At 41.7% G+C, this 27,614-nt stretch overlaps 1 protein-coding gene and 1 pseudogene across 3 annotated transcripts; one reads left to right on the top strand and one right to left on the bottom strand.

The window, feature by feature from the left end:
• The first annotated feature begins 1,916 nt into the window (after positions 1 to 1,916).
• Positions 1,917 to 26,858, top strand: C1QTNF3 (C1q and TNF related 3). 3 transcript variants are annotated; one of them, XM_007115748.4, is made up of 6 exons: positions 1,917 to 2,381; positions 8,527 to 8,638; positions 10,954 to 11,108; positions 15,523 to 15,652; positions 23,161 to 23,260; positions 24,802 to 26,858. In XM_007115748.4, the coding sequence occupies exons 1-6, from the start codon at positions 2,079 to 2,081 to the stop codon at positions 24,959 to 24,961; spliced, it is 960 nt and encodes a 319-aa protein (XP_007115810.1). In that variant the 5' UTR covers positions 1,917 to 2,078; the 3' UTR covers positions 24,962 to 26,858. The 3 variants fall into 3 exon arrangements, with proteins under 3 accessions (XP_007115810.1, XP_007115811.1, XP_007115812.1); XM_007115749.4 differs by having other exon boundaries at positions 1,921 to 2,342; XM_007115750.3 differs by having other exon boundaries at positions 1,933 to 2,162.
• On the bottom strand, positions 19,416 to 19,515 carry LOC112065525 (uncharacterized; annotated as a pseudogene).
• Positions 26,859 to 27,614: the final 756 nt, after the last annotated feature.

Genomic DNA, 27,614 nt, shown 5'->3' with positions numbered 1-27,614 from the left:
CAGCCTCCTGCTCCAGGTCTGCACAAAAATCCTCAGGAAGAATTGACGCCAGATAACTGCTTGATGTGCTACCTTCCTCAGGGATATCTGCCCAAGAGTGCTCGTCACAGAACTCAAAAAATCCTCCAGTGGGGAAATCCTGGACACCTAAGGGGAGACTTATGAAATGGGGATGGCAGAGTTCCTTACACCCCGCTAGGTGGGAGCTGCCTGCTTAGAAGAAGCACGACTCCCAAGGTCCCTGCATTTGTGAACTGAAGAGCTTTTATTTCACTGAATCACGCTCTCACTCCATCCTCCACACCAAATCCTTTTATGTATAAATGTGAGGTCTAGAAGCAGCTGTTCTGGCAGTGGCAGGAGTGATGAATCTTGCATCGAGAGTTGGCTTTTGGTTCCCAGGCCCCTTTGCTGAGTGAGGAGGGCAGCTGTGAGCAGCCCTCTCGCCACTTTCCTCTCTCCAGCTGCTCTGTCGCCTCATCATCAGGCCTGGCTTCCCCAGCTTCGGCTTCTTACACTGCCACCCTTGTCCTCTAAGCAGCACATAGTGGCCACTCACTGCCTTTTAAGTCCCAGGGTGTCTTCAGTCCTCATGGAGGAGGGCAGTGACTTGTTGTTATGTGAGTGAATGAGTAATATTAAATACAATGATATGGAAATAGAAGCAATTTTTAACGGCAAAGCTATATAAGTTCTCTTTATTATCACTAAGAGGTTAGGAATGTCCATTTTCTCTTTGGCTGAATTCTTAAAAATGTACCAAGTATCCTAAAGGAAATGATAGTTCTCTCCATCCTGATGTACTTGGGGGAGGTTGTTTGGTTTGATGCTTTCCAATTCTTCAATTTTGTTTATTTTTCATTTATTTTTTTAAAAATCTGATTCATCTTTTTATATATATAAATTTATTTATTTATTTTTGGCTGCATTGGGTCTTCATTGCTGTGCAATGGGCTTTCTCTAGCTGCGGGGAGCGGGGGCTGCTCTGTTGCAGTGCACTGTCTTCTCACTTCGGTGGCTTCTCTTGTTGCAGAGCAGGGGCTCTAGGCACAGGGGCTTCAGTAGTTGTGGCATGTGGGCTTCAGTAGTTGTGGCTCGCGGGCTCTAGAGCGCAGGCTCAGTAGTCGTGGCGCACGGGCTTAGCTGCTCCGCAGCATGTGGGATCTTCCCGGGTCAGGGCTCGAACCCGTGTCCCCTGCGTTGGCAGGAGGATTCTTAACCACTGTGCCACCAGGGAAGTCCCTCGATTTCTTCAATTTAATCAAGAATATGTCAGAAGGAAGAGGAGCCAGAGACAGACAACCTTCTTTTAATATGAAGCAGGATGTCGTATCTTCATCTGGCAATAAAGTGATTTGGTCCACTTTGATCTAACTTTGGCTTTTGGGAACTCCAGGGAAAAGGAAATGAAACCTAGGATGGGGAAATGCTTTTGCTAAACCCAGAGACTCTGCACCTGAATCCAGCTCAGTGTTCTGGAGTCACCCACTGCCTTCTGTTACCAGTGCCAGAGGCAGAAACAAGTTCCTTTAAGTGGCGGCTACAGTGGGGAAATATTAACTGTACGATGAGAGTGCAGAGCTCTCTTGATGGCCCTGAACACGTTCCCACTGCCATTTCAGACGGAATTGATGCAGTTAAGCCCGAATTTCCTGGCAAGCCCGGGAGGAGGTTTTTCCAAAAGGCATCTTAGACCGCAAAGGCACAGCCTTTCCATGTCTAATAGCAAAAGCAAACCACTGGACACATGCTGCCTGTTTCCAGCTGGTTGTGCATGTTTTCTTCACACTTTAATGAAAATCACGCCAAGGTGTGACATTTATGAACCCCACCAACTGGGAGCTGTCACACAAATCGTTTTGCCTGTGATGTGGGAAAGTAATGAATGGGGGCCGTTCCGCCCGCAGAGGAGGACTGCTCTCCCTCTGGCCTGCAGCCTTATTTATTACATACCGAAGTATAAAACCGCCTGGCCGGCTGCAAGTCTCATCTGCAGCCCTGGCACTTGCCCGAAGAGACCACGGCAGCCGGAGCCCTAGCCGTCTTCTCTGGGAGGCTCTGTGGCTCTGTTGAGAATCATGCTCGGAAGGCAGCTCGTCTGTTGGCACCTGCTGGCTTTGCTTTTCCTCCCTTTTTGCCTGTGTCAAGATGAATACATGGAGGTGAGCGGAAGAGCTAATAAAGTGGTGGCGAGAATAGTGCAAAGCCATCAGCAGACTGGCCGTAGCGGCTCCAAGAGGGAGAAAGTGAGAGAGCGGAGCCATCCTAAAACTGGGACTGTGGATAATAACACTTCTACAGACCTAAAACCCCTGAGACCAGATGAGCTACCGCACCCCGAGGTAGATGACCTAGCCCAGATCACCCCATTCTGGGGCCAGGTACTCGGAATTCTCTTTTAAGGATTACTGTCAAAGCTTAATGAGTTTGTTGTTTTTGCTCTTTTTTCAGCTATGATTCTTAGGATCGATGTTTTCCAGAAGTTGGCTGAGCTGCTTGTGGGTCTCTCTCTGGGTTGCTGTGGGATACTAGGGACAAGGCTGTTCTGTGTTAGAAAATCGGCAGAGGTAGCACTGATGGACTGAGATAAAGAGAGGCCACAGCTGCCCCATCAGAAAGGGGAACAGGGACAGCCAGCCCTGCTCTGCTGTGATTTGGTTTCTTTCTTGCTCTGTTGATGCGGAAAGGAGGAGAGCTGACCTTTGCAAATCTGACCTTTGCAGTTAGATCATTAGAGATAATCATCTGCAGATCGTAAGTTGGACTTCGTTAATTCTTCCCAGCAGAGAGAAGCTGCGCTTTGAGTTTTTCATTTGATTTGCGAGTTTACGGTGTCATGTCGTGCCAGGCATGGTTATTTGATTTATAGCACTCTAGGTTGCTAAGTCTCTACATTCACTCCGTTTAAAAAAGGACCAAAGAGTTAAAACAAAAACACACTGTGTTTAAAATGCAGACTTGATTCTGTTGTATGATTTAATGCCTGATAATCACAGAGGACTTGTGTAAGATGCTGAGTATAAGCACAGCATCTAAGGAAACCTCTTTAACTCTTTCAGGGTAGTACGGGAGTGAGTTAAGTTTTCAGTGTAGTGAATGGCAAATTGATGCAACTCATTTTAATCGAAAACATTAAGAACAGGAGGAAACAGGTTTTCAACTATGTCTTTATTATTTTTTTAATTAAAAAAATTTTAATGGAGGTATAATTGACATATAACATTATGTTAGCTTCAAGTGTACAACATAAAGAAGAAGCAGATTTTGATCTGCCTTCTAGGTATCAAGCATGCTGAAATCAGATGAGGGGCAAGGAGAGTTATTTTGAATTATATGATCTTTTCTTTTATTAAACATTTTTAAAAATTTATTTTATTTATTTTTGTCTGCATTGGGTCTTCATTGCTGCGCGCGGGCTTTCTCTAGTTAACGGCGAGCGGGGGCTACTCTTTGTTGTGGTGCACAGGCTTCTCATTGCGATGGCTTCTCTTGCCGCAGAGCACCAGCTCTAGGCGCGCGGACTCAGTAGTTGTCGCTCTTGGGCTCTAGAGTGCAGGCTCCGTAGTTGTGGCACACAGGCTTAGCTGCTCTGTGGCATGTGGAATCTTCCCGGACCAGGGCTCGAACCCGTGTCCCCTGCATTGGCAGGAGGATTCTCTTTTTTTTCTTTTTTTTTTTCTTTTTTTTGTGGTACGCGGGCCTCTCACAATTGTGGCCTCTCCCATCGTGGAGCACAGGCTCCGGACGCACAGGTTCAGTGGCCATGGCTCACGGGCCCAGCTGCTCCGAAAATTTTTTTGTTCTAGTTCTGTGAAAAATGCCATTGGTAATTTTTTTTTTTTTTTTTTTTTTTTTTTTTGCGTTACGCGGGCCTCTCACTGTTGTGGCCTCTCCCGTTGTGGAGCACAGGCTCCAGACGCGCAGGCTCCACAGCAAGTGGGATCTTCCCGGACCGGGGCACGAACCCGTGTCCCCTGCATCGGCAGGCGGATTCTCAACCACTGCGCCACCAGGGAAGCCCAGCAGGAGGATTCTTAACCACTGCGCCACCAGGGAAGCCCCCTGAATTATATGATCTTTGAACAAATAAGTTTTACTGCAAGAATTGACTGCTTCTATGCGTTGAATAGGCCTTGACAGAGTCCATGCAGCTGAAACCTAAACCCCTCTGACGACAGATTGAAAGTTTGCGCTGAGACTGGTAGCGTGATCAGACCAAGACCACAGGCAGAAGCAGCTGTAGATCCGGGACAGACCTGGGACTTCTAACTTGACCACAGATGCAGTTGTCCGAACTATTCTGTGGGGCCTGGTCAAGAAAAAGTTGCTCCTTTGCAGAGCCGTGGAAGAAATGATAACCTCTAAATCCAATCCTGCTTTTTGAAAGCTGCTTTTAGAGATTGTTCTTTCATCTGACAGTCTTTTGGCTGAAGAGTGAGTAATATTCATTTGTGTTTTTCTCAGTGGTAAAGATATTTGTGCTGTTGTCCAAGCCTTGATCTGGACTTTCTACTTCAAAAGATGGGCTCTTTGCTGGATCCTTCCTGGTCACGGCATGTGAGCCCCCAGAGGCAGCAGAAGACAGATGTAGGCTGTCATCGGTCATCAGTTCTTTTTTTTTTTTTTTGGTCATCAGCTCTTGACAGGCCACTGAAATCCAAATTACATTTCTATTCCACCCCACCTTCCAGAGCCTCTGGGCATCTAGCATGTTGAAATCAGATGAGGGGGAAAAGAAGCCACTTTCTGGGTTTTCTTTTTTTTAAGCCGGGGGGCTTTCCAACTCCCTTGGGTTCCTGAAGTATTTCCAAACCAGCCCCCAACAGGAGATAGTGAGGAGATTTAGCCACTGATACTCTAGAGGTTTCAGTACAACTCTCTGCCGGTGGATATGGAGACCCACATTGAATTTAGGATTGTTCTGTGTTCTTTCCTCACTTCCCACACTGCTTCTTTTCTTTTAATCCTCCTTTTCCCTCATTCATCCATTTACCAATTATTTCGTGCGCTTCTACTACGAGTCATGTTTTAGGATGGGGATAAATACACTCAAGCTTCTCTCTCTGAACAATGCTGAAGGGCTCTAGTGGGGATAAGTCAACAGGTAATTAAGTACCATGTGATAAACATAGTAAAGGCACAAAAGACTGTTGGGGGAAAAGGGTCAGAATGGTGGCGGCCGCTGAGTCAGATCTCAAAAGATGAGACGAAAGAGTGGGCATCCCCGGAAAAAATAAAATAAACAAATATGCGCCACAGCAAGAGCCTTGAGAGAGGCTTGAGGAGTGGGTGTAGCTGGAGAGCTGGGCTATAGGAGGAAGACACCAGTGATTTTAGTGCCACCCAATGGATTCCGTTGGCCGGTGAAGAAGCTTAGACCCTATTTTGCCAGCAAAATTTTGTTTGTTTGTTTGTGCATAGCAGGGCAGTGAGGTGATCAAGTGTGTGTTCTAGAAAGATGACTCTGTCCATAGCGTTTGTTCAGAGATGTGTAGAGGTGGGCTGAGCAGACCTGCACTCTCTTTTCCTGGCATTTTCTTCTCTGTAGCTCTTCATTGTTCACCTTTATCCAGCTCCCCTCCCCTTCCTGGACACCTATCTCTCCCTCTTCGACTTCCCTTCACCTTCTTTCTCTTCCCTCTTCCTTAAGTTAAGGAAGGAGCTGTGGACTGTCTTTCCTGAAGTCATTTCCCAATAGTAGAGCTTCATTCTCAGTAGCTGCCCCTAGGCCTCCATCTACAAAATGGATGGAACTTGTCTTAGGGATTTTCTTCCTCCCATGTTGTCCATTTGCATGAACTTGGTGTTCACATTTGACCTAATTTGGGGAAAGGAGTTGATAAACTTAAGAGGGTGATATAGAGAACTACCTAGAATGTCATTTTCCCTTACCTGGGAGAAAACTTCTCAATGAACACATCCTGTCCAACTTGTTCTAAGGCTCATGAACATGGTTCCATGTGACTGAACTCTGAAAGACCAGGCCAGAGGGAGGACCACGTTGTGAAATGTCACAGGACAGTTCTCAGGAAGGGGCCCACTTAATGACCAGAAGTCTCTCCCTGTTTTGGCAGCAGCGCTATGCTCTCAAAATGGTTGGGTATGCACCCCATCTCATGGCACTAAGGCCTCATACCCAGACACTAGATTTCAAAACAACGTCTTTCTAAGTCACCATTTGAGGCTTTGGAAAAGACTTCAGTATCCTTGTTTGCATTATAGAGCTGGAAAGAAAAGTCATGACCATCTTTACCCTATCCTCTAATTTAGTGGACAAGAAAAATGATGTCTGGGGGAAAGTGACTTCACAAAAGTCACACAGACCGATGATAGGAGTTCTGGTTCCAGTCTACTTCTTTTTCTGACATTCTTAGATCTCACTTTTTCAATTCTATTTTTAAACAAACGGTTCCACTTCAGTACTTTCCCTCCCTCCCCACCCTTCTCCTTCCCTAAAATTTGTTATTGGCAGAGCTTAGGATTTCTTGGAGCTTAAACGGCTGTATTTCATATTAGCAAAATCATACCAGGAAATTACAGAATACCTACTTCTCAGATTGCATCTTTGGATCAGAAGATGGGGTGGTGCTGTGGGGTCTGACTTTCCAAGTGTCTGAAATCCCTTGTCTCAGACCAATTGCTTTCGCTGCTTTTCTTTTCCTCTGCCAGTTTTATAAAAGGTTTTCATAGACTCCCATACCTGTCCAAGGTTGGGTCTGGGGGACAGAAGACTAGACTAGGAGATTGCTCTAAATCCTAGCTACTGAAAACTTGAGATTGAGCTCTGAGCCATTGCAGGCAATTGCTTGGACTACAGAAGCTGTTCTGCATTTTTTTCTTAATAGCTAGGCGGGAACCTGTAGGAAAAAGGAATGAGAGTAAGGAAAAAAGCCCAAGCTTATTTTTTTGTTTGTTTGTTTTAATTTAATTTAATTGTTTAAATAATTTTTATTGGAGTATAGTTGATTTACAATGTTGTGTTAGTTTCTGCTGTACAGCAAAGGGAATCAGTTGTACATATACATATATCCACTCTTTTTTAGATTCCTTTCCATGGCCATGACCGAGTGTTGAGTAGAGTTTCCTGTGCTATAAAAGTCTAGAGCAGCGTGAAGCCTTGATCCATTGTTCTGCTTGGATTTCTAATGATAGAGAAAGCTTCAATTTTGAATGACTTCTGCCTCCCTCCCTTTCTCTCTTTCTCTCTCTCTCTTGTCCTTCCTCTCTCACCCCATCCTTTCCTTTTAAAAAATGAATCCCTTAGCAACAGTATGCTATTTTCAAAAAACTTTTGAATTATAATTGGTGTCGAGGAAAGTTTCCACGAGTCTTTTGTAAGCTATCATTTAAAGTTGCCAGTTTAAGAGACTTCCCTGGTGGCGCAGTGGTTAAGAATCCACCTGCCAATGCAGGGGACACGGGTTCGATCCCTGGTCCGGGAAGATCCCACATGCTACGGAGCAACTAAGCCCATGAGCCACAACTACTGAAGCCCGCACGCCTAGAGCCCGTGCTCCACAACAAGAGAAACCACCGCAATGAGAAGGCCGTGCGCCACAACGAAGAGCAGCCCCTCGCCGCAACTAGAGAAAGTCCATGTGCAGCAACGAAGACCCAACACAGCCAAAAGTAAATAAATAAATTAATTAATTTTTTTAAAAAGTTGCCAATTTAGAAGAGACTCCAAATTTTATGAGCAACTCTAACTCTTCCATTCAACTTCTGCCAAATCTCTAGCTCCTTGACAGTAAGCACAAGTGTTTTAGAAATTTATCATTGAATAAAGAAGTGTTGAACTCAGTGTCATATTTGAATACATTTAATACCCATTAAGTACTCATGAAATCTCGGTTCAAATAATGCGTTAATCACTTTAAATTTTCAAGTGGAATATGAAACAGAACAGCACGTTAAAGGTGGAAGTTTAATAAAAGGGAGTTAAAGTTGTTCCACGATGTAGGTAATTAATAAGAATTTATTGGACTAATGAATACTTTCTTTAATTTTCTAAGGCAATTTATGTGTGTTGTGATGCAATTCAGAATTTCTAAGAACTCTTTACCCAGTATCATGAATATAGATAGACTTAATAACTATATTTGAGGTTGGTAATTTTTATCATTTGAGGGTCATCTACTCAATCTAGCTACATCTGAGACTACTGGCAGTTGGAAAAGAAAGGGAGCTTTCTCTTTCTGAAGGAGCTTTCTCTTTCCCTGTAGCAGCAGGAACATACTTGCCAGAAACACAGCCCCAATCCTCCACTCCCACTCCCACTTTCCAAAGAGCCTGTTCTTCTAGTGACTCTCCTGTTTCCTTTGCCTTCTGATCACCTCACCTTAGCTACTCCCTGACTCCTCTGCCATTGATATCAGATGACATAAGTCACCCCACACTTTCTTTTCTGATGTTGTCATAGGCTGTTTGGAATTAAGCTTACCTAGGGGCTGTGGCCAGAGGAAGCTCAAAAGTTCTAATCACTCATATGTACCTTTCTCTGAAGCTTCTCTTTGTATTTTTTCAAAGTCTCCACAAACTGGAGGACTGCCCCCAGACTGCAGCAAGTGTTGTCATGGAGACTACAGCTTTCGAGGCTACCAAGGCCCCCCTGGACCTCCTGGTCTCCCTGGCATTCCAGGTAAGGATGAGAGAGATGCGTTGTTTCCAGTCTAATTGCACACTGTGCCAAAACAGGAGCCAGGGGTGAAGCTCAGTGAGTTGGGGTCATTTGTGTGTGATCCAAAGCTTATGCATGGAAAATCCAAAAGAGAGTTGGGTGGGGAACTGGGCTTATTGAGTTAATGAGGTGGAACTGTATAAACTATACTATTTATTATCCATACTGCTTGCAGAATCCCATAGGCATTAGGCATGCTGGGGCCCCAGCTTACAGGCCAGGAGGCCCTTCCCCAGCGTGGAGTCTGGAACCACTGGGGCTTTACAGGTTTATACTCTTGTTTCAGTGTTTCTGTCACCGTGTGCTCCATACAGCGCACTAGATCTAGGCTTCAGGGGATTTGGGAAGTGAGAGTGGGGAGGAGAGCTTGCTGCTCTGGGTTAGAGTCATCTTCACAGTCTCTTTTACTGAGCTACACATCTTTCTGTCCGATTCTAGGTCTAGCTGAGTTTTTCTTCCCTTAACCCCCAGGTCCTTCCATGCTCAGCTGTCTCTCAGTTGACCTTCATGCCTCTCTTGGACTCATGGGGACATTTTTGGGCTCCAGCACCATATGGTGGCACGGGCCATGCTGTAGAGCTACACTGGGTCCCTCTAGACCCACTGTTCAGCCATCTCTACTACTGAGTGGCACCCCAGACATGGATCATTTGGGGAACTTGCTAGTCTCCTGGGTCAGCCAAGGAAAGGGCAGCCCAGGTGCCCTCTGTCCCAGGACCTCCAAATCTATCTGGGGGTTTAACTGACTTTCTTGTCTCCAGGTCAATTCCTGGGGATAGAACTTTTTCTCAGGGTTTGGCAAATGTCTGCTTTGCTCTTCTCTGACTTACTCCCATTGATGTTAATATTTAACAAATAAGGTTTAATTTTTCTTAATCCTTTTGAGTGGCTTGTCAAATGAAACCAAATTTAGAATGAGAAAGTGCTCTGTTAGGCTTTAGGATCAGTAGCTTGGAATCTATGTCACTGAACATCAAGGGCAGCAGGCAGCAGGTACAGTGATTATGGGTAGGGGACTTTCAGATCCCTCTAAAATCTTAGGTCTAAACTCTTCTGAGGTCACAGGACAGGCTGGCCTTGGCTACGTACTTCCCATCAGAAACAGTTTTGTCATTAGCACGTTAACTTGTAAACCCAGTCAAAGTTCATTAATCTGGAAGAATTGCAAGCTGGGTATGAAACCTGACCAAAGGTGGCACACAAAATAAACAACAAAAGGGCCTGGAATTCAACAAATATAAAAATAAAGGGAGAGGTGTAGAAATTATCTCTTAGCAAAGTAAAGTGAAGAGCTGAAATCATTATCCAAGTCTTGCTTTCAAGATTACTGTTATAATTTTTATCAATGATTTTACTTTTCCTCCAGTTATAAAAGTTCTTGTTCTTTGTAGAAAATTTCAAAAATGCAGAAAAGTGTATAGAATGACACAAAAATCATTTGTGCTTCATCCACTTAGAAAAAAATAAACCACTGCAAAATATTTTTATGTAATTTGTTCTAGTCTTTTTCCCCTTTGGATAAGACATGTACATATTTTATATTATATTATATATATATATATATATACACATATACCTAGTATCATGCTATCACTATTGATTGATTCATAACCTTTTTTTTCTAAAAATATCATGCTGTTAAATATTTTTCTTCAGCATTCCTTTTTTTGTGACTATATAACATCATTTACTGGGATGTACCATTTTTTAATTTAGCCCTTTCAGTATTGATGGACATTTAGGTGGTTTCAAATCTTTGCTATTATAAAGGATGCTTTATAATGTCTCTATGCAATTTTTTTTTTTTTTTTTTGCGGTACGCGGGCCTCTCACTGTTGTGGCCTCTCTCGTTGCGGAGCACAGGCTCCGGACGCGCAGGCTCAGCGGCCATGGCTCACGGGCCCAGCCGCTCCGCGGCACGTGGGATCTTCCCGGACCGGGGCACGAACCCGTGTCCCCTGCATCGGCAGGCGGACTCTCAACCACTGCGCCACCAGGGAAGCCCCATATGCAATTTTTCATCCAAGTCTTGCTTTGGAGGAAAAACAGGCTTTGGAGCCTGGAGCCTTAAGAGTATCTAAGGCTGTTTTCAGTGTCCCATTTAAAAGCGATCCCATGCAATGATGTCACCATGGCTGTGTTTGAGCTTGTTTCAAATGGTCCCCTTTTACAATTAAGTTTGTGCATTTTTGAAGAAAGGAGCTGCATTTGTATAAAAATAGATGGTGAGTGTGGGTGACTGGGCTTTCTCATGTGATGATGTCTGGTTGTTTAAGGAAACCATGGAAACAATGGCAATAATGGAGCCACTGGCCACGAAGGGGCCAAAGGAGAGAAAGGAGACAAAGGTGATCTGGGGCCACGAGGGGAGCGTGGGCAGCATGGCCCCAAAGGAGAGAAGGGCCACCCGGGGATCCCACCAGAGCTGCAGGTAAATCGTCTGGGCACGTCTCCAGATGACCCTCACTCAGGGTCCAGGAATCAGAAGGCTTGAGTGCTTCTTCATCCTCAGTGTTGAGTAAACCTGTCTCAGTTTGTTCATCTCCACCACAGGGTGTTTGCAGAAGACCTATGCTGTCAAAGTGCTTTGAAATCATTCTTAGGGAGAATGTACGAAGGGTGAAATTCAACACCCTCATTAGACCAAATACAATGCAACCCTGAATATCAGCTAATCTCCATTTTCCAAATGAGGAGATATGTTCAGTAAAAAGGTTTTGGGCGACTCGAATATGTAAACTTTTAGATGCATAAAATATTATTAAGTAGATATTTGACCATTCCTTTTATTTATCAATTTTGTTACATTTGCATATTTAAATTACATATATGGATATTAATATACAAGTAATTCTATCAAATCAGATTTCGTGGCATTAATTTTTATTAAAGCTTTTCTCATCAGTATCTTCTTTATTACTGGAGGCATTTTATTTTGAGTCATGAGACCATATTCATTTCAGCTTAAAGTTTTTTAAATTCATTTATGAGGCTATCATTGGACATTTTATCTCAAGGCCACCACCCATTTATCTGTTCTTTTTTTTAATATATAAATTTATTTATTTATTTTTGGCTGTGTTAGGTCTTCATTGCTGTGCATGGGCTTTCTCTAGTTGCAGAGAGCGGGGGCTGCTCTTTGCTGCGCTGCGCGGGCTTCTCTTGTTGTGGAGCGCAGGCTCCAGGCGTGCAGGCTTCAGTAGTCGTGGCTCTCAAGCTCTAGAGCACAGACTCAGTAGTTGTGGCGCACGGGCTTAGTTGCTCTGTGGCATGTGGGATCTTCCCGGACCAGGGATTGAAGCTGTGTCCCCTGCACTGGCATGCAGATTCTTAACCACTGAGCCACCAGGGAAGTCCCCCATTTATCTGTTCTTTATTTCTCTTTTAAGTGATCTTCAAAATTCTTGTTGTCTGTTGGTAACACCTAAAACTTGCAAATGTGAGATGTGAGGTTAGGTCACACCAAGAAAATTACTAAGTCTGGGTTATTTATTTATTTATTTGGCTAATATTTTGAAGATGGATTCTTCCAAGGGACTCCTATCGACATTGAAAACTGGCATTTTTTATTGCTTGTTTCTGGCTGGTATGTGTTCCTGAAACAGTAACTAGTGATTAAAATTAAGTAACTGAGAGAACATACTGATGGAATAAAATTCATATTTTAAGGCAAGACAAGAAAAATTTAAACATAATTTTTTCTCTGCCCATTTGGGCCTCCTCCCTCCCCTCTAGTGTGCATTGTGCATCTGCATTATGCATTAACCAGACCTCCCCAATGGCAGAAATAACTGTTCAACCATAAAGATCAATTTCTCTTCTTTTGACGCCAGACATGTAACTCCTTAGAATATAACATTGCTTACTTACAACCTTATTAATGCTACTAGCTATATTACTTGTATTCTGCCTATTTTATAAGATTATTTTTGCTTTCATTACCAGTGTGTGACTGAGCTTCCAATAAAAATAATGTTGACTAGGGGACTTGAAACAATTGACCAAATATATATAGTTCTGTAAGATCAATGATTCTAATAGTGTAACTCTAGATATAGGACGAAGCAACGAGAGGGAGCCATTTCCTGAATCGTAACAGATTAGTAACACAGGTGGTCCAGAGGCTTTTGGCTACTGTTAACTGGGTCTGGTCCAGTAATAGCACATGGAGTGTCCTATCAAGGAAAACCTCGCCTGACCTGGGAATGAGCATTCCTAGTGCAGTGGGACAACTGGTCACAAGCTGCCTCCCAAACCTTGGTTGAAATTAAGAACAAAAGGGAGAGGATTGTAAAATAAAGAATGTTGTCCACCATCCAGTTCTATAAGAACCAAGTCATTCGCTACTGCAGTCACTGACATATAATACACTGTGAAAAGAATTCAGGGCAAAGATCAAGATGAGGCATTGTGTGGTCTGGGAAAACTGACAGAACTGGCCCTCAGACAGTTAAACTTTTTCAGGAGAGAAATTTATGAACCCAGTTTCTTGCATCTTACCATTGCTTAGAAAAGCACTGAAACCATTAACTAAGATATCTGTTCCTTGTGAATAGCAGTAGCCTTCTACCAAGCTGTGTGCTTGATTGCTTGTAGCCCTTCACCAAAATCACATATATACTGGTTTCTCCCCCTAACCCCATACCTCTTCGGAACAGTCCTTAGAGATTTCTGAAAGACTGTCCGCTGGGTTATAATCCTCAGGTTGGCTCTAATAAAATTTTCCAATTTCTGTCTTTGATTATTGATTAATATTTTCATGGACAATACTATAACACAAGAAACTTTTAAAGAACTATAAGGTACAGCAACTCTATCTGAAATATCAGTGGGGAAAAACTTTACCCTTTATTTGGGCACATGTGGTAGTTGTTTGACTTGGATAAATTCCATCATTTTGGGGGGAATCAAGTTATTTTAAGGGTAAACTAAGAGATCCTGTGTGTTACTCAACCTGCTTTTGTGGTTTCGTAACGTCCTTTTTTTCGTAACTTTTTAATGACTGCTGTTTAATAATTTTAGCAACCTGCGGTCTGTGTGCCAGTATAAATTTACAAAGAAAAGGAAACAGATGCCATCGCCCAGGTTATAGGTACCTAATAAGATGGATGGTTCTCAAAGCTAGAAACTAACCCAAATCTGTGAATGGTTATATCCTAGTTAAGGGGCCTTGTAGTAGCCAGTTTAATGGAGAACACCTGGGCAATTATTACATTTGCTCCATCAGCTTTTTAACCCTAAAACCACATTACGGTCATTAGGGAGAACTACTTTCACATGTTTTGAAGGAGGCATTAAAGTGGAGACAAGATTGGTCCCGGGCAGATTGTAACGGAGGGTGACTTCCGGCCCCTTCATCTCCGTTTCTAAATCTCTTCCTCCGGTGTCACCCCTTCTTCATCCTTCTGTGTCCAGTGCCCTCACACAGTCCTTCGGACTGCCCCAATCCTTTCTGTGTTGATTCTCCCAGGCCTGCCTCCCTGCCCACACCCCAAGTCTTCCAGAACTTCAAATTATTTGCTCTCTCCCCTCTCACCCCTCTCCCTTAAAACTTCCATTCATTCAAGATGGATAATCCCAGCAAGTTAAAGAATTTATTGATCTAATTCGCGCTCAGTTTCAATGACTCATTTGGACAGGGGACTGGCATTGACTTTCAAATGTGACTCTCCAATGGTGGTACAATTTCCGAGTGTGGGCTATTCCCGTACCACCAAGCAATTCTCAGATACCAGCTGGATGTCCTACATCTCAGCTCACTTCTGACACTTAGGAGCTCAGTCCTTCGAGACTGCCCCACGCTTCCCCCACTTTAGGCGCCAAATCCAAGTCCAGGTTATCACCTGTGCTTCTGTCTTCCAATGACCCCCTCCTTGGGTTTGAGTAACTTACTAAAACGGCTCACAGAAGCACTCAGAGAAACATTTTCCTTACTTGCTCACCAATTTATTATAAAAGGATGTAACTGAAGAAGAGATGCATAGGGCAAGGTATGGGGAAAGGGGACTGAGCTGCCACTCCCTATCTGAGAGGGCCACTCTCCCCAAACCTCCATGCATTCACCAACTGGGAAACTCCAAAACTTGTCCTTTGGGTTTTTATGGAGGCTTCATTACTTAGGCAAGAGTAATTAAATCACTAGCCATTGGTGACTGATTCTCTGTCCAGCCCCTATCTCTCCTCTGCGGAGGTTTGGGGGCAGGGGCTGGGAAGGGGGAGATGGGGCAGGACTGAGAGTTCAAAGCGCTCTAATCACGTGGTTGGCTCCACAGGCAACCAGAGCCTCCTGAGGGGCTTTTCCAAAGTTACCTCATTAACATAACAAAAGACACATTGACTGCCCTCAACACTTAGGAGATTCTGAGGATTTTAGGAGTTCTCTGCCAGAACTGGGGGCGAATACTAAATATATATTTATTATAAAGCATAATATCACAGGTGTCTTTTATGGAAAAAAATAACACAGGGCAAACAAAGTTAAAAAGTCGGCTGCAGGACTTTTCGGATCCTTTAGTATATGCTAATGGCTTAATAGCTATAAGTAGAAGATTTCATCCAAATTTTCCAGTATTATTTGATAATAGAATTTTAATATCTCAGAAAGCACTTTAAAGTCTAATGTTCATTGAAACACATGCTCAGAACTGTTGATATATACTTTTAATGATGCATAGCATAAAAATGTTAGAAATCACCATGACTTATTTAATTTTTCTCTAGAGATTAATGTTTAAATGATTTCCAATCTTGCTGTTACAAATAATGGTGAAATAAACTTACTTGTATCAAAACCTTATTTCTCTAAGATAAATTGCCTTTTAATTAACCACCAACTCTTTGCTTAGATTGCATTCATGGCTTCTCTGGCAACTCACTTCAGCAATCAGAACAGTGGGATTATCTTCAGCAGTGTCGAAACCAACATCGGAAATTTCTTCGATGTCATGACCGGTAGATTTGGGGCCCCAGTATCAGGTGAGAGGTAAAAATAAATGACTGGCTTAATCAATTAAGCAACCAAGAGAAAGAAGGAAGGAAGTGGGGGAGGGAGGGAGGGAGGGAAGGAAGGGGGAGGGAACAAAGAAAGAAAGACCCTAAGGGAATTAAGAGTTCTTTGTGATTCTGGTTAAAACATATATATACCTCTGCCTTGAAAAGCCCTTATTCTCACAGTTTAAATGTGTCATAACTGAGTTCATCCCCTCTCCTTTGCCACGACCCCAAGGAAGGCCGTATCCTTTTTTTTTTGTTTTTGTTTTTATTTTTGTTTTTTTGCGGTACGCGGGCCTCTCACTGTTGTGGCCTCTCCCATTGCGGAGCACAGGCTCCGGATGCACAGGCTCAGCGGCCATGGCTCATGGGCCCAGCCGCTCCGCAGCATGTGGGATCTTCCCCGACCGGGGCACGAACCCGTGTCTCCTGCATCGGCAGGCGGACTCTCAACCACTGTGCCACCAGGGAAGACCCGTATCCTTTTTTAAAAGCATTAAAAAAAAAATTTTTTTTTGAGTACTTCTGTATTCATTTCCTATTGCTGCTGTAACAAATTACTACAAACTAAGCTTAAAACAACACAAAATTATTCTGTAACAGTTCTGGAGGTCAGTACTTCAAAATCAGTCCAACCGGGCTAAAGTCCAGGTCTGGGCAGCGCTGGTTCCTCTGGAGAGCTCTAGGGCCTTGCCTCTTCCAACTTTTAGAGGCTGTCACTATTCCCTGCCTATTGGCCACATCACCTCAATCTCTGCTTCCACTGTCGCATCACTTTGTCTTCTGAGATTCTGACCTCCTTGGCTCTTTTATAGGGACAGAGTGATTACCCTGGGCCCACCTGGATAATCCAGGAGAATCTCCCCATCTCAAAACCTTGAATTTACTCACACCTGCAAAATCTCTTTTGCCATATAAGGTAACAGTCACAGATCTTGGGAATTTTAGGACATGAGCATACACGGGGGCCATTATTCAGTCCCCAACAACTTTCTTACTTTCTAGTGCCACAAGCTGCTTCAAGCTCATATTGCATTTTCCCCTGTCCTAGCTCTGGAAATACCCATTTTCCCAAGGAGTCCTGGTTCCTTTTATTGGAGAGTAGTATTTAGAAACCAAGACTTGGGTGCTAAATTTACTCATCGCTATTAGGAGGTCACTGCTTCTGCGTCCTGTCAATGGACAGAGTTAGGAAATACACATGTATACTAATCATGCATGCATACATATCTGTATTTATTTTCCTACTATCTATCTATCTATCTATGTTGTGTGTTAAAAAACAAACAAAAAAACTTGAGTTCATTCTGATACATCTGACTCAAATCCAGCACCACTGAGTTCATCCTAGCATCCTCTTTATTTATTTGTAACTTCTTTCTTTGACAATGTGAACCCTGGCTCTCTTAATCTATAATATATTTACTTATTTGTTGAACCTTAGTATACAAATAAAGTAGTTAAAAAATTGCAAACCCGTGTGCCATGAGAAACAAATGTTTTTATTTTTACCACCCAGTCAAAACACTGTCTTTAAAAGCCCTTAGATTATCTTTTTCCCCCATGCCCTTCAGTTCTGTTACTTCATTCATTTGTAATACAGTTAGATTCATTTGTCATAATCTCATCTTGAGCTTCTCATGTTCTAGTTGAGTTTTTAAAACTCTGCAAGGAGCAAAATTTATTCTTTGTGGTGTACAGTTCTATGGGTTTTGACGAGTGCATGGAGATATATCTCCACCACCATAGTATCAAATGGAACAGTTCTTTCATCCCCCAAATTCCCTTGTGCTATATACCTTGGTAGTCAACCCCTGTGTACTCCAACCCCTGACAATGACTGATCGGTTTTCCATCCTTAGAATTCCAAAAGGTCATATAAATGGAATTGTACAATATATACAATATGTCTCTTAGCAAAATTCATTTAACGTTTATCCATGTCTATGTATGAATCAATAGTGTTTTCCTTTTTCTTGCTATGTAGTACTCCGTTGAATGGATGTATCAGTTTGTTTATCCACTCATGAGTTAAAAGACATTTAGACTATTGGTGAATTGACCCTTTATCATTATATAATGTTTCTCTTTATCCTTGATAATATTTCTGAAGTCTCCTATGTTTAATATATTATAGCTTCCCCAGCTTTCTTTTGGATAGTGTTCTGTATATATATATATCTCCCAAATATTACAAATAAGCCAATCAATGAGCTTATTCTGTCTCCCACCTTCTCTCTTTCTTAATTTTTAACTTTTGGTGGTTGAATCATTTATACACTGTCAAGGTATAAAACAATTACATTTTAGTTTGTCAACATTATCCCCTCCTATGATTTGGACTTATCTTGCAGTTAAATATATTCATTGCTCACCACTAGTCATTTTGCCAAAGTCTCCCAGACATCTCTTTATTAGCTAAACTTTATCATTTAATTTTCTCAAGAAAGCTTATGCCATCAGTATTCCCTGAGACTTTACATGCTCTAAACTGTTATAACCTTGGCTGCAAATAAAAACCTAGACTTACTTTTTTTTTTTTTTTTTTTGGTCCTGTTTCCTGGCATTTGGTCTGGAGAACTCTGACATAAGTCTGAGTTTTTTCGTCTTATAAGTAACAATCTTTCTGCTTGACTTCCCAAAGAGTTCTTTCTCTATCTTCAAAGTCCAGTGAGTTTTCTAGAAGTGTTAACCATTCTGGGTCAAATTTTCCTGCTGTGTCCTTTCAATATGTGTGTGTAAGCCTTCTTTTTGTCTGGGAAACTTCTTTGAATTATATTTTAAAACATAAAGTTTTTTCTTCTTGTTGTACTAAGGTGAGGTGGTATTAGGGGCAGTCTGACTTGTGTTAGGAAATTAGGCAAACAGGATATATTGTCTATAGAATATTTAAAAACTGTAATAAAGCCAATTAAAGTTAGCTAGATTTTTTTATTAGCATCATAGACCAGCAGTTCTAAACATGTCAGAGATAAAATACTCCTCCCCTGTGGGATGGACCACTCACAAGCATCCCCCTTACCCCCTCCCCTTGCACCTTAGTACGCCACTGGTTAATTTTTTTAAGAACTCCAAGTACACTTTTTTTGTTTTGTTTTTAACTTTTCTTAGTCTGTCTTCTGTATGTATTATTTTCTCTAATCTTTTGGTGCTCTTTACTTCCATTTCATGTTGTATGCTTTTTCTGTTTCTATCCTGCATATGCTTAAAATTGCATCTCAGAGAGAGGCCCGCATACCACAAAAAAAAAAAAAAAAAAAAAAAAAATTGCATCTTCTAGGGGTTAATTCTCCTTTTTGCTTCTTCCAATTTCTTCTGTCTTGTTTCTGTGATACTTTTTTTTTTTTTTTTTATGTTTTCTGTGTTTTATGTTAGTCATGATGTCCTGGTTTTCAGTTCCTCCTCTTGTCTGGTCAGTTTCTACCATGGGTTTCTGCATTCTGTTTTACAATGTTCTTTCATAGAGGGATTTGCTTCATTAATATATTTCAAACCCATGATGGAATCTTTGCTTACATTTTTCATCTACCACATGATAATATTTCTTCTTGGTGAGTAATTTTTGTTCTTTTCTACTTTCTAAAATTAACTGATGGTTGAAGAATTTTCCTAGATCAGCTCTATGCAGTAGTTTCTTGGGGAAGGGGAGGGACCCCAGCACACTTGCAGGCTTGGTGGCTTGGTGGTTCCTTCCTTGCTGCCAGGGGACTCCCCATTTCTTTGTTTTCTTTCTTTCTTTTCTTTTTTTAAAAATATGGAATGCTTCACAAATTTGCATGTCATCCTTGCACACGGGCCATGCTAATCTCTGTATCGTTACAATTTTAGTATATGTGCTGCCAAAGCGCGCACTCTATACTTCTTTTTTGACTGCCCCACTGGGCTTGCCAGATCTTACTTCCCCTACCAGGGATCGAACCTGCGCTCCTGCAGTGGAAGCACAGAGTCCTAACCACTGGACCGCCAGGGAAGCCCCGCCACTTCTTTTAACTACAGCCGCTCTGTGTGTTTTCTCTGTGTGGCCACACTTTGCTGTCTCCCCAGACTGCACTGGGTCTAGGAAAACTTCTGAAACCAGCCTTGCACTTGCCAGTTCCTTTGCCTTTAGGAGCCTTATATTTGCTGGCAGATTCTGAGATCCGCCACTGCAGGATGGCTTTCCACACTTTCTGTACTTTATCTAGCAACCCTCTCCCCAAACATCACTTTTGCTTTATCTCAGCCCTGCTCACAGGAGCTTCTTTTCAGCATCTATATTTCAGAGTGGCCCTTCTGCATCAGGGAGTGCATTTTTCTGGGCACTGTTTGCGATCTGCTGCCCCTTGGCTTCCTCAAAACTCCTTGCCCTCCATGTTGACTCCCCGTGACTCTGCCTGCTGTCAGTGACATGTGACAGCACTTAACTGATATTTAAAGTTTATTGATTTTTTTTTCAGTTTCCTAGTTTTGCAGAGAATAGACGCTTTTTTGGTGTTTGTTGTCAATTTTCCTTGTCTCTGTATGTGGTATTGAGAAGGAAAAAAAAGAAAATTCTGATGGGTGCAGTGGCCATGTTAGATTTGTCACAAATGCTTTTTTTTTTTTTCAAATTTATTGGTTGTGTTGGGTCTTTGTTGCTGCGTGCGGGCTTTCTCTAGTTGCGGCGAGCGGGGGCTACTCTTCATTGCAGTGCACGGGCTTCTCATTGCGGTGGCTTCTCTTTGTTGCAGATCACAGGCTCTAGGTGTGCAGGTTTCAGCGGCTGTGGCACGTGGGCTCAGTAGTTGTGGCTCGTGGGCTCTAGAGTGCAGGCTCAGTAGTTGTGGCACACGGGCTTAGTTGCTCCGCGTCATGTGGGATCTTCCTGGACCAGGGCTCAAATCCGTGTCCCCTGCATTGGCAGGCAGATTCTTAACCACTGTGCCACCAGGGAAGTCCTGTCACAAATGCTTTTAATGTGTGCCTTGATTTATTTTTCTACCCATCTGAAGTCAGAAATGAACTGACATATGAAGTGATAGAAGCAATCTTTCATCATGCTTCAATCAGCTTTAAATCTTATTATGTGATTTTCTGCTCTGAAGGCTTATGTTATAATTTTCCTATAACTATTTTGTTAAACACTGTGCCACAAATTACATAGGTGCATAGATATGCCCAATGAATGCTTCCATTTATTTCAATGGCTTTATAATTGAAGCTCAAGGATTTAGTTGTTTTTTAGAATTCTCTTGGGCTAGACATAATTCAGACAATAACAACCATCATTTGACTCCCACTTTACTGTTTAAACCTCATCCAATAGATTATAAAATGACCTTTTCATACTTTTTAACTCTGGGAGTGATGGGACGGAGAAGGTTGAATTTTACAATTATGTAGCACAAAGACCTGAAAACCAGAGTTCAAATGTATTGTCTCTGGTTTTAGTACCTTCCCTTGCAGAGGAAAGCCATGTGTGGATATAATATAGATTCACTTTTGTATTATATTTCCAACTCTATAGCCATTTCATTTATTCACCATTTGGTTTCTTAGTCTTTCTAAAATGCTTCTGCATCTATTTTTTATAATAGTCATCATTTTTTCCAGGAAAAGTAATATCTTTTTCTGTCATTTTGTTATTATTATTATTATATTTTATTTTTGGCTGCATTGGGTCTTCGTTGCTGTACACAGCCTTTCTCTAGTTGCGGCATGTGGGCTTCTCATTGCGGTGGCTTCTCTTGTTGTGGACCACGGGCTCTAGGCGGGAGGGCTTCAGTAGTTGTGGCTTAGTTGCTCTGTGGCATGTGGCATCTTCCCAGACCAGGGCTCGAACCTGTGTCCCCTACATTGGCAGGCTGATTCTTCACCTCTGCGCCACCAGGGAAGTCCCTTTTTCTGCCATTTTGATTCCCACTTTATCTTCTTGAGGCATTGAAAATTGTTGTGTGTGCATGTAATAAGAAGTTTTGTAAAATGTGAAAAACTGCACACATATAAATTACTTTCTTTGAGTCTCTAATTTCTATCTGCCTTTACTTTTCATCTGTGGACCAATCTTTAGGCATATGAATGGACATGACTTATTTTTATATCGTATCTTTTATTCTCAGCACATTGAATATGCAAGCCTGGCACTAAATTAAGAATAATCATACATCTTTATTTGGTTCAACTTGACTCAGAGACAGATGGATCAACATGGTAGCCTTAGAGCTTCTATTTTACTTGATTGCACCTTTGGAAAACAGCATAGAACTATGCAGTGCTTTTTGTTTGTTTGTTTGTTTTAGATGTTTCTGGGTTTTTCTTTTACAAAGTCTACTATGGTCTGACTGTATCCCCCTAAAACTCACATGTTGAAAACCTGATGCCCAAGGTGATAGAATTACGTGATTAGATCACATGAACTCCCATGAATGGGATTAGTGCCTTCATGGAAGCGGTCCCACAGAGCTCCCTAGCCCATTCTGCCATGTGAGGACACAACCAGAAGTCTGTGACCTGGAAGAGGGCCCTCACCTGCTCTTGGAATTCCAGTCTCCAGAGCTGTGAGAAATAAATTTTTGTTATTTACGAGCTACGTAGTCTGTTGTATTTTGTGGTAGCAGCTCAAATGGATTAAGACAAGGCCATTAGTTTAAAAATGTAGCATGGAAATCAATAAGAGTTTGATGATTTATATTCATTCATCTTTCCAAAATGCACTTTCAAACCAAGATCGTTTAGAGTTAGGAAGATTTTCCTTTTCGCTCATCTCTCTACTATTGGATTCTTCTTAATCTTTCAGTGAAGGTATTTTCTACACTGGCATTTAAAGTGTATCAGGTATATTAAGTTACTTTCAATTAGGAGCCCTAGACTCTTACAAGAAAACTAACAAATTTTAAAATATGTTGGTCTTATTTTAATGAAAAGGATTCATATTTTTAGTAGCAAGATCATGCTGCTGAGTCAAAGTTGAATCTTTCTATTTAGTGTACATAATTTCACCTAGTTACAATGAATAACACGAGAAATTGCTGGAGCTATTAGAACTGATGAACATTTCACTGTGCTATAGTACTTTCTTATCTTTGGCTAATGACAATGTCGCACTTGGGTCATTTTGTTAGGCCACAGAAGACCGTGGGTGCCTCCAGGCAGGGCTCTCTACTTTGTCCATATGTGTCCTGAGGAAGGTGTGAATGATGGTTAATCTAAATCTAGGGATGGGTTTATATACTTTGCACTTTGTTAGGGGCAAGGAGAGGCCAAGAGATACAGCCAAATCCTGCCTTTAAAGACTTTGTATTCTTGTTAGGGAAACATGGTGTACACACTGAGAAAGTCTCAAAAAAATTTAAAGCAGTTTGAAGGCGAGAGCAGATAAAGGGACACTCATAGAAATAAAGGCCGAGAAGAACCTACATACCACGTAGAATAGCAGCAAAAGAAGTATGAAGTCATGCGACATATCTCCCTGCTATCTCCCAGTCCTCAAAGTACAATAGTTAATATAAATGTGGATAAATATCGGCCTCTTTCAGGTGTGTATTTCTTCACCTTCAGCATGATGAAGCATGAGGACGTTGAGGAAGTGTATGTGTACCTCATGCACAATGGCAACACGGTCTTCAGCATGTACAGGTGAGTGGTCTTTTCTGTCATAGGTATCCATGCTGCTATTGTTCACTCAAAGGATGGCCAATGCGAAGAGGTATATAGGAATCAACAGAGACTAGCATAAACCTTGTTGTCGTTGAGAGCTCCCATGTACAATATATAGCCAGATTATCATGACTGTTTGGGAAGCAGTGAATCTGGTAAACTTGAGCATAAGCAGGTTGATAAGAGGTCTTGAACTAATTACTAGCAACACTCCCCATAACTAATCATTTGTATTCTTTTCTCAGCTCATTCTTTCTTTCCTTCCCTCTCAGTCTTTTCTTCTCCTTTCCTACTCTCCGCTCCCTTTGCCTAGAGTTTAGCCCTTTTGATGGCCTTCTCTATCATCCCTGGAGCTGGCAGTTTAAGAGTTGGGAGATGGTTTCCTTCTTTAGGCTGTGCTGTGGCTCTGATGTTTACTTTAGCAACCTGGCCCTTAGGCACCTTGGAAAAAAGTTCATTTCAAAAAGAAATATTGCAATTTGCTCTGATATAAGCTTAAGATGTAGGAAAGAGAGGCCAACACCTTTCCCGTAATTAAATAAATGGGTATTGTGAAACTCTGTGAAAAACTTCGGGGTTGTTATCTTTTCTCGGTTATTTTTGATGACTTGTGGGGATTGCCATATTTTTTTCTTTTGGACCCTGGCCTCTAGTAAGAGGCTTTGAAAAGCCAAAAGAGATAAAGATGAGTTAGGTAGGTGAAATGCTGCAACAAAGTGATCCAGAATATTGTGGCTCGAACACACTAGAACTCAATTTTTCTTGGCCGGTTTCAGGTTGGGGAAGGATGGGGTGGAAAGGGTGGAGGAGGGAATTGTGTGGAGTTTGGAAGGAGGGTTCCTCCACCAGGTTTTTGAGGGATGTGGGCTGGTGAAAGCATTTCTGCCATCTATAAAACTGACTCCCAAATTCTCACATCATTGTCATTGCCACAGTCAGAAGGAGGAAAGAACAACAAGCTTGTGGACATTTTTATGCATCAGGCATTCTATTCCAAGTCATCACGTTTAACTAAATGTTTTGCTCTAGCATGACAGGGATCTCCAACTTTCAAGCCCACAATATCTGTTTCCTCACTGCTCTCTGCCTGACCATGAGCCGATGCAACATGTTTTAGTTTGCGTTATGGCAGCACCCTTCTTTACAACCAAATTCTAAATTAGTTAAGGTGGACTGAACTGCTGTAACATTGGTCCAAGGGCTTGAACATGATAGAAATTCCTTTTCTTCTCATGGCACAGTCTTCAAACACTCGGGCTTCAACAGATGGCTTCCAAGGTCAGGCTGGTCATTGTCATTAGCATTCCACACAGTCATAATGAGGAAGGAGCAGGGGGGCTGTTTGTGAGAGCTGTATTGGTGAATCCTATATATAAGTGGCACATGTCATTTAGAGAATTTAATCCCAGGACTATACGTAATTGTATGAGACTCCGGAAGAGAAGGGAGGACAGATTTTGGTAAAGAGCTGGCTGTTTACTGCAAAGACTAAGTAGTTGGTGCCTTTCTTTTCTTTCTAGTTATGAAACAAAGGGGAAATCAGATACATCCAGCAACCAAGCAGTGCTGAAGCTGGCCAAAGGGGATGAGGTTTGGCTGAGAATGGGAAATGGCGCTCTTCACGGGGACCACCAGCGCTTCTCCACCTTTGCAGGCTTCCTGCTCTTTGAAACTAAGTAAAAGTATGAATTGACCAGCTCCACTTTGGTGAAGACTTATAGCTGAGCTGGTATTGTCATGATCTGAGGGACTTTAGATTTGATGGTCCTACATGTTGTATTAAAAAAATTTTTTACTGGTTACATTGCTACTCATACTAAAAGTACATCAGTAATGCGGGATGACTCAGGAGCTCAGAAGAATAAACCACAAAACAGTCTTCCCAAGTGACCTTGACTAATATACCCAGCAACCTTTATCACTCTTTCCTAGGCACCTAAAAGAGAGTTCCCTTCTTGATACAGGTTGGAAATAATTGTTCCCATCAGAGAAGTCATTTGCAAAGAGTATTGGTGGCTCTAATAGCAACATTCAGGAACCCCTGAGGGTCTGGGTTCCTCATTCTTTACAACGTTTCAGAGAACAGGATGCAGTGATTATGATGGGGCCAAGGAAAGAATAGGGGGCACTTGCCTGGATCAAGGTACCAGAAATATTTGTAAAGTCTAGACTGGGAAGTAACACTTTGATCCAGTGGGTCAATATTCGTGGATAAAGTATAGATATTTTTTAGTAATTCCAGATAGCTTTAAGATAGCAGAAGTATTCACAATGCTCAAAAATAATTGACTCCTCCTTTTTTTATAAGGATAGTGCTACAATTAAATCTCGACTTCTAATGGCTTATATTTTTGGAAATAGAATTTTCCTGTGATCCAGAATTGGGCTTACCAGATCTGGATTATCAGATTGACTCTTTTCTTTGCATCTCTTACATTACAGCAGAGCTTTGTTGACTTTGGCCTGCGGTGAGTGTAGGTCCATACAGTATGGATATAATCACCCACTTTTCTATCAGCTTAGAAATTACCCTAATATACTTCACACACACTGACATGGCATGCTTAAGGAGCTGTAAACCCAAACATATACAGCCAAACTAGTGTATACAAAATATAAAGGTATTTCACTTAGGAGACATGTAATAAAATTGCTTAATCGTTTTTAAAAATAAAAAATTATATGGGAATTGCCTGGTGGTCCAGTGGTTAGGACTCGGTGCTTTCATTGCCATGGCCCAGATTCAATCCCTGGTCACGGAACTAAGATCCCGCAAGCTGCATAGTGCAGCCAAAAAATTAAAAAATCTGTATATTAAAAAAAATATGTGACTTCTTTGATTACCATATTTAATCAATATTCACAGAGCAGCTGTGCCACTTGACTTTTGCCTATGCCTCCCCAAAAATCAATTCTCAAAGGATTAAATTTGCCACCAAAAAGATACTCATGAGAATGTGCCATAAGTTCTGATGACAGTACCCCAAATTGGTTTACTTTAAGCAAAGAATCATTGGAATATGCATTTACCTTGATGTTGAATCATATTTAAAATGCACTACAGAGATGTCCATCTAACAAATATTACATAATGAATTCCCTTAGAAGTAATGAGCCCTTAATTTATTTTCTGTTACAATTTGAATTTCTACAAAGGCTTTTTAACTATGAGTTTACTTGTATCTTGTATAGATTACCCCTTATAGCTAGAAGCAGAGATAATGAATTAGAGCTGCCCTTTTAGCTAATAATGTGTTCCACATTCATGCCAGTCTTTGACCCTTTCCTTTTGATCTACAAATATTTTGAAACTCTTCCTGAATCCATATGCAATGCTATTTTAAAGTGAATGGATGTTAGCTATAATGTGCTTGACTGGTAATGTTTTTGTGGTTTTGTGTATATTCTCCCTCCCCCACCCCACCTCGGTATAGGGTCATGGGGTTGAAGTTTACTCTTACCAAATGTCATAACTTTCCTAGAAGTGCATTGCCAATAGATAACTGAATATTGCTTGTTGCCCAAAAGGACTTCATATCTAAAGAGCATGCATTACTAATAAAGTGACTTAGAGTAAGATATTGGCCTGGCTTTAGAGAAAACTGAAGCAAGAAAACTGTAATAAGCATTATATGGAAATAAACCCACTTTTGTTAAATGTACTGTTTTAGAATGTTTTTAATAAAGTTGAATAGTCATACAATTATAAGTCACTATGGTTTGTTAACACAAAGTTACAATATTTTCATGCAGATGATGTAAACAACCATACAATCGATGGTGTGGGCACAGAGCAGGGTCACTATCTACAAAAAACTCTACTTTTCAGTTATTCTATTGTTCTAACTTCACCCCTCTGGGTCTTTAAGACTCCGATGTTTAGAGGGTCCTGTGATGAAATCAGTATCCCTGAGGCGAAGAGACCCTCATCACACACTTGAAGTCTTTCTATGTTGATGCCTAAATTCCAGTTTTCACCTTGGTAGAGACACCCAAGATCTGGTTGCAGGCAGGTAGAAAGCACTTTGGGCTGGCAAATAAGTCCCAGGTGTGAAGAGGAGTGGGTAGTATGGATGGTGGGAGAAGGCCAAGGTAATTCTCGTAGTTTCATAATTTCACCGACGACCAGAGTTATATCTGGAAGACTGATTCTACGAGTCTTCCTAAAACTGAGGCTCTGAAAAGGAGATAGTAGGTAGGTGTCATGGGAAATTTAAATATATCATCTAAGCAACCAACTTTAAAATTCTAAACCCCAAATGAAGGCTAACTCTACAAATGAAACACATGGGTGTCTGCTTGCTGCAGAAATGCAGTACAGGATAGAATAGCT

Source organism: Physeter macrocephalus, chromosome 8, assembly GCF_002837175.3.
Source record: "Physeter macrocephalus isolate SW-GA chromosome 8, ASM283717v5, whole genome shotgun sequence".
In the NCBI taxonomy this organism is placed as follows: Eukaryota; Metazoa; Chordata; class Mammalia; order Artiodactyla; family Physeteridae; genus Physeter; species Physeter macrocephalus.
The sequence above is the reverse complement of the archived record's forward strand: the minus strand, read 5'-3'. Positions and strand labels throughout refer to the sequence as shown.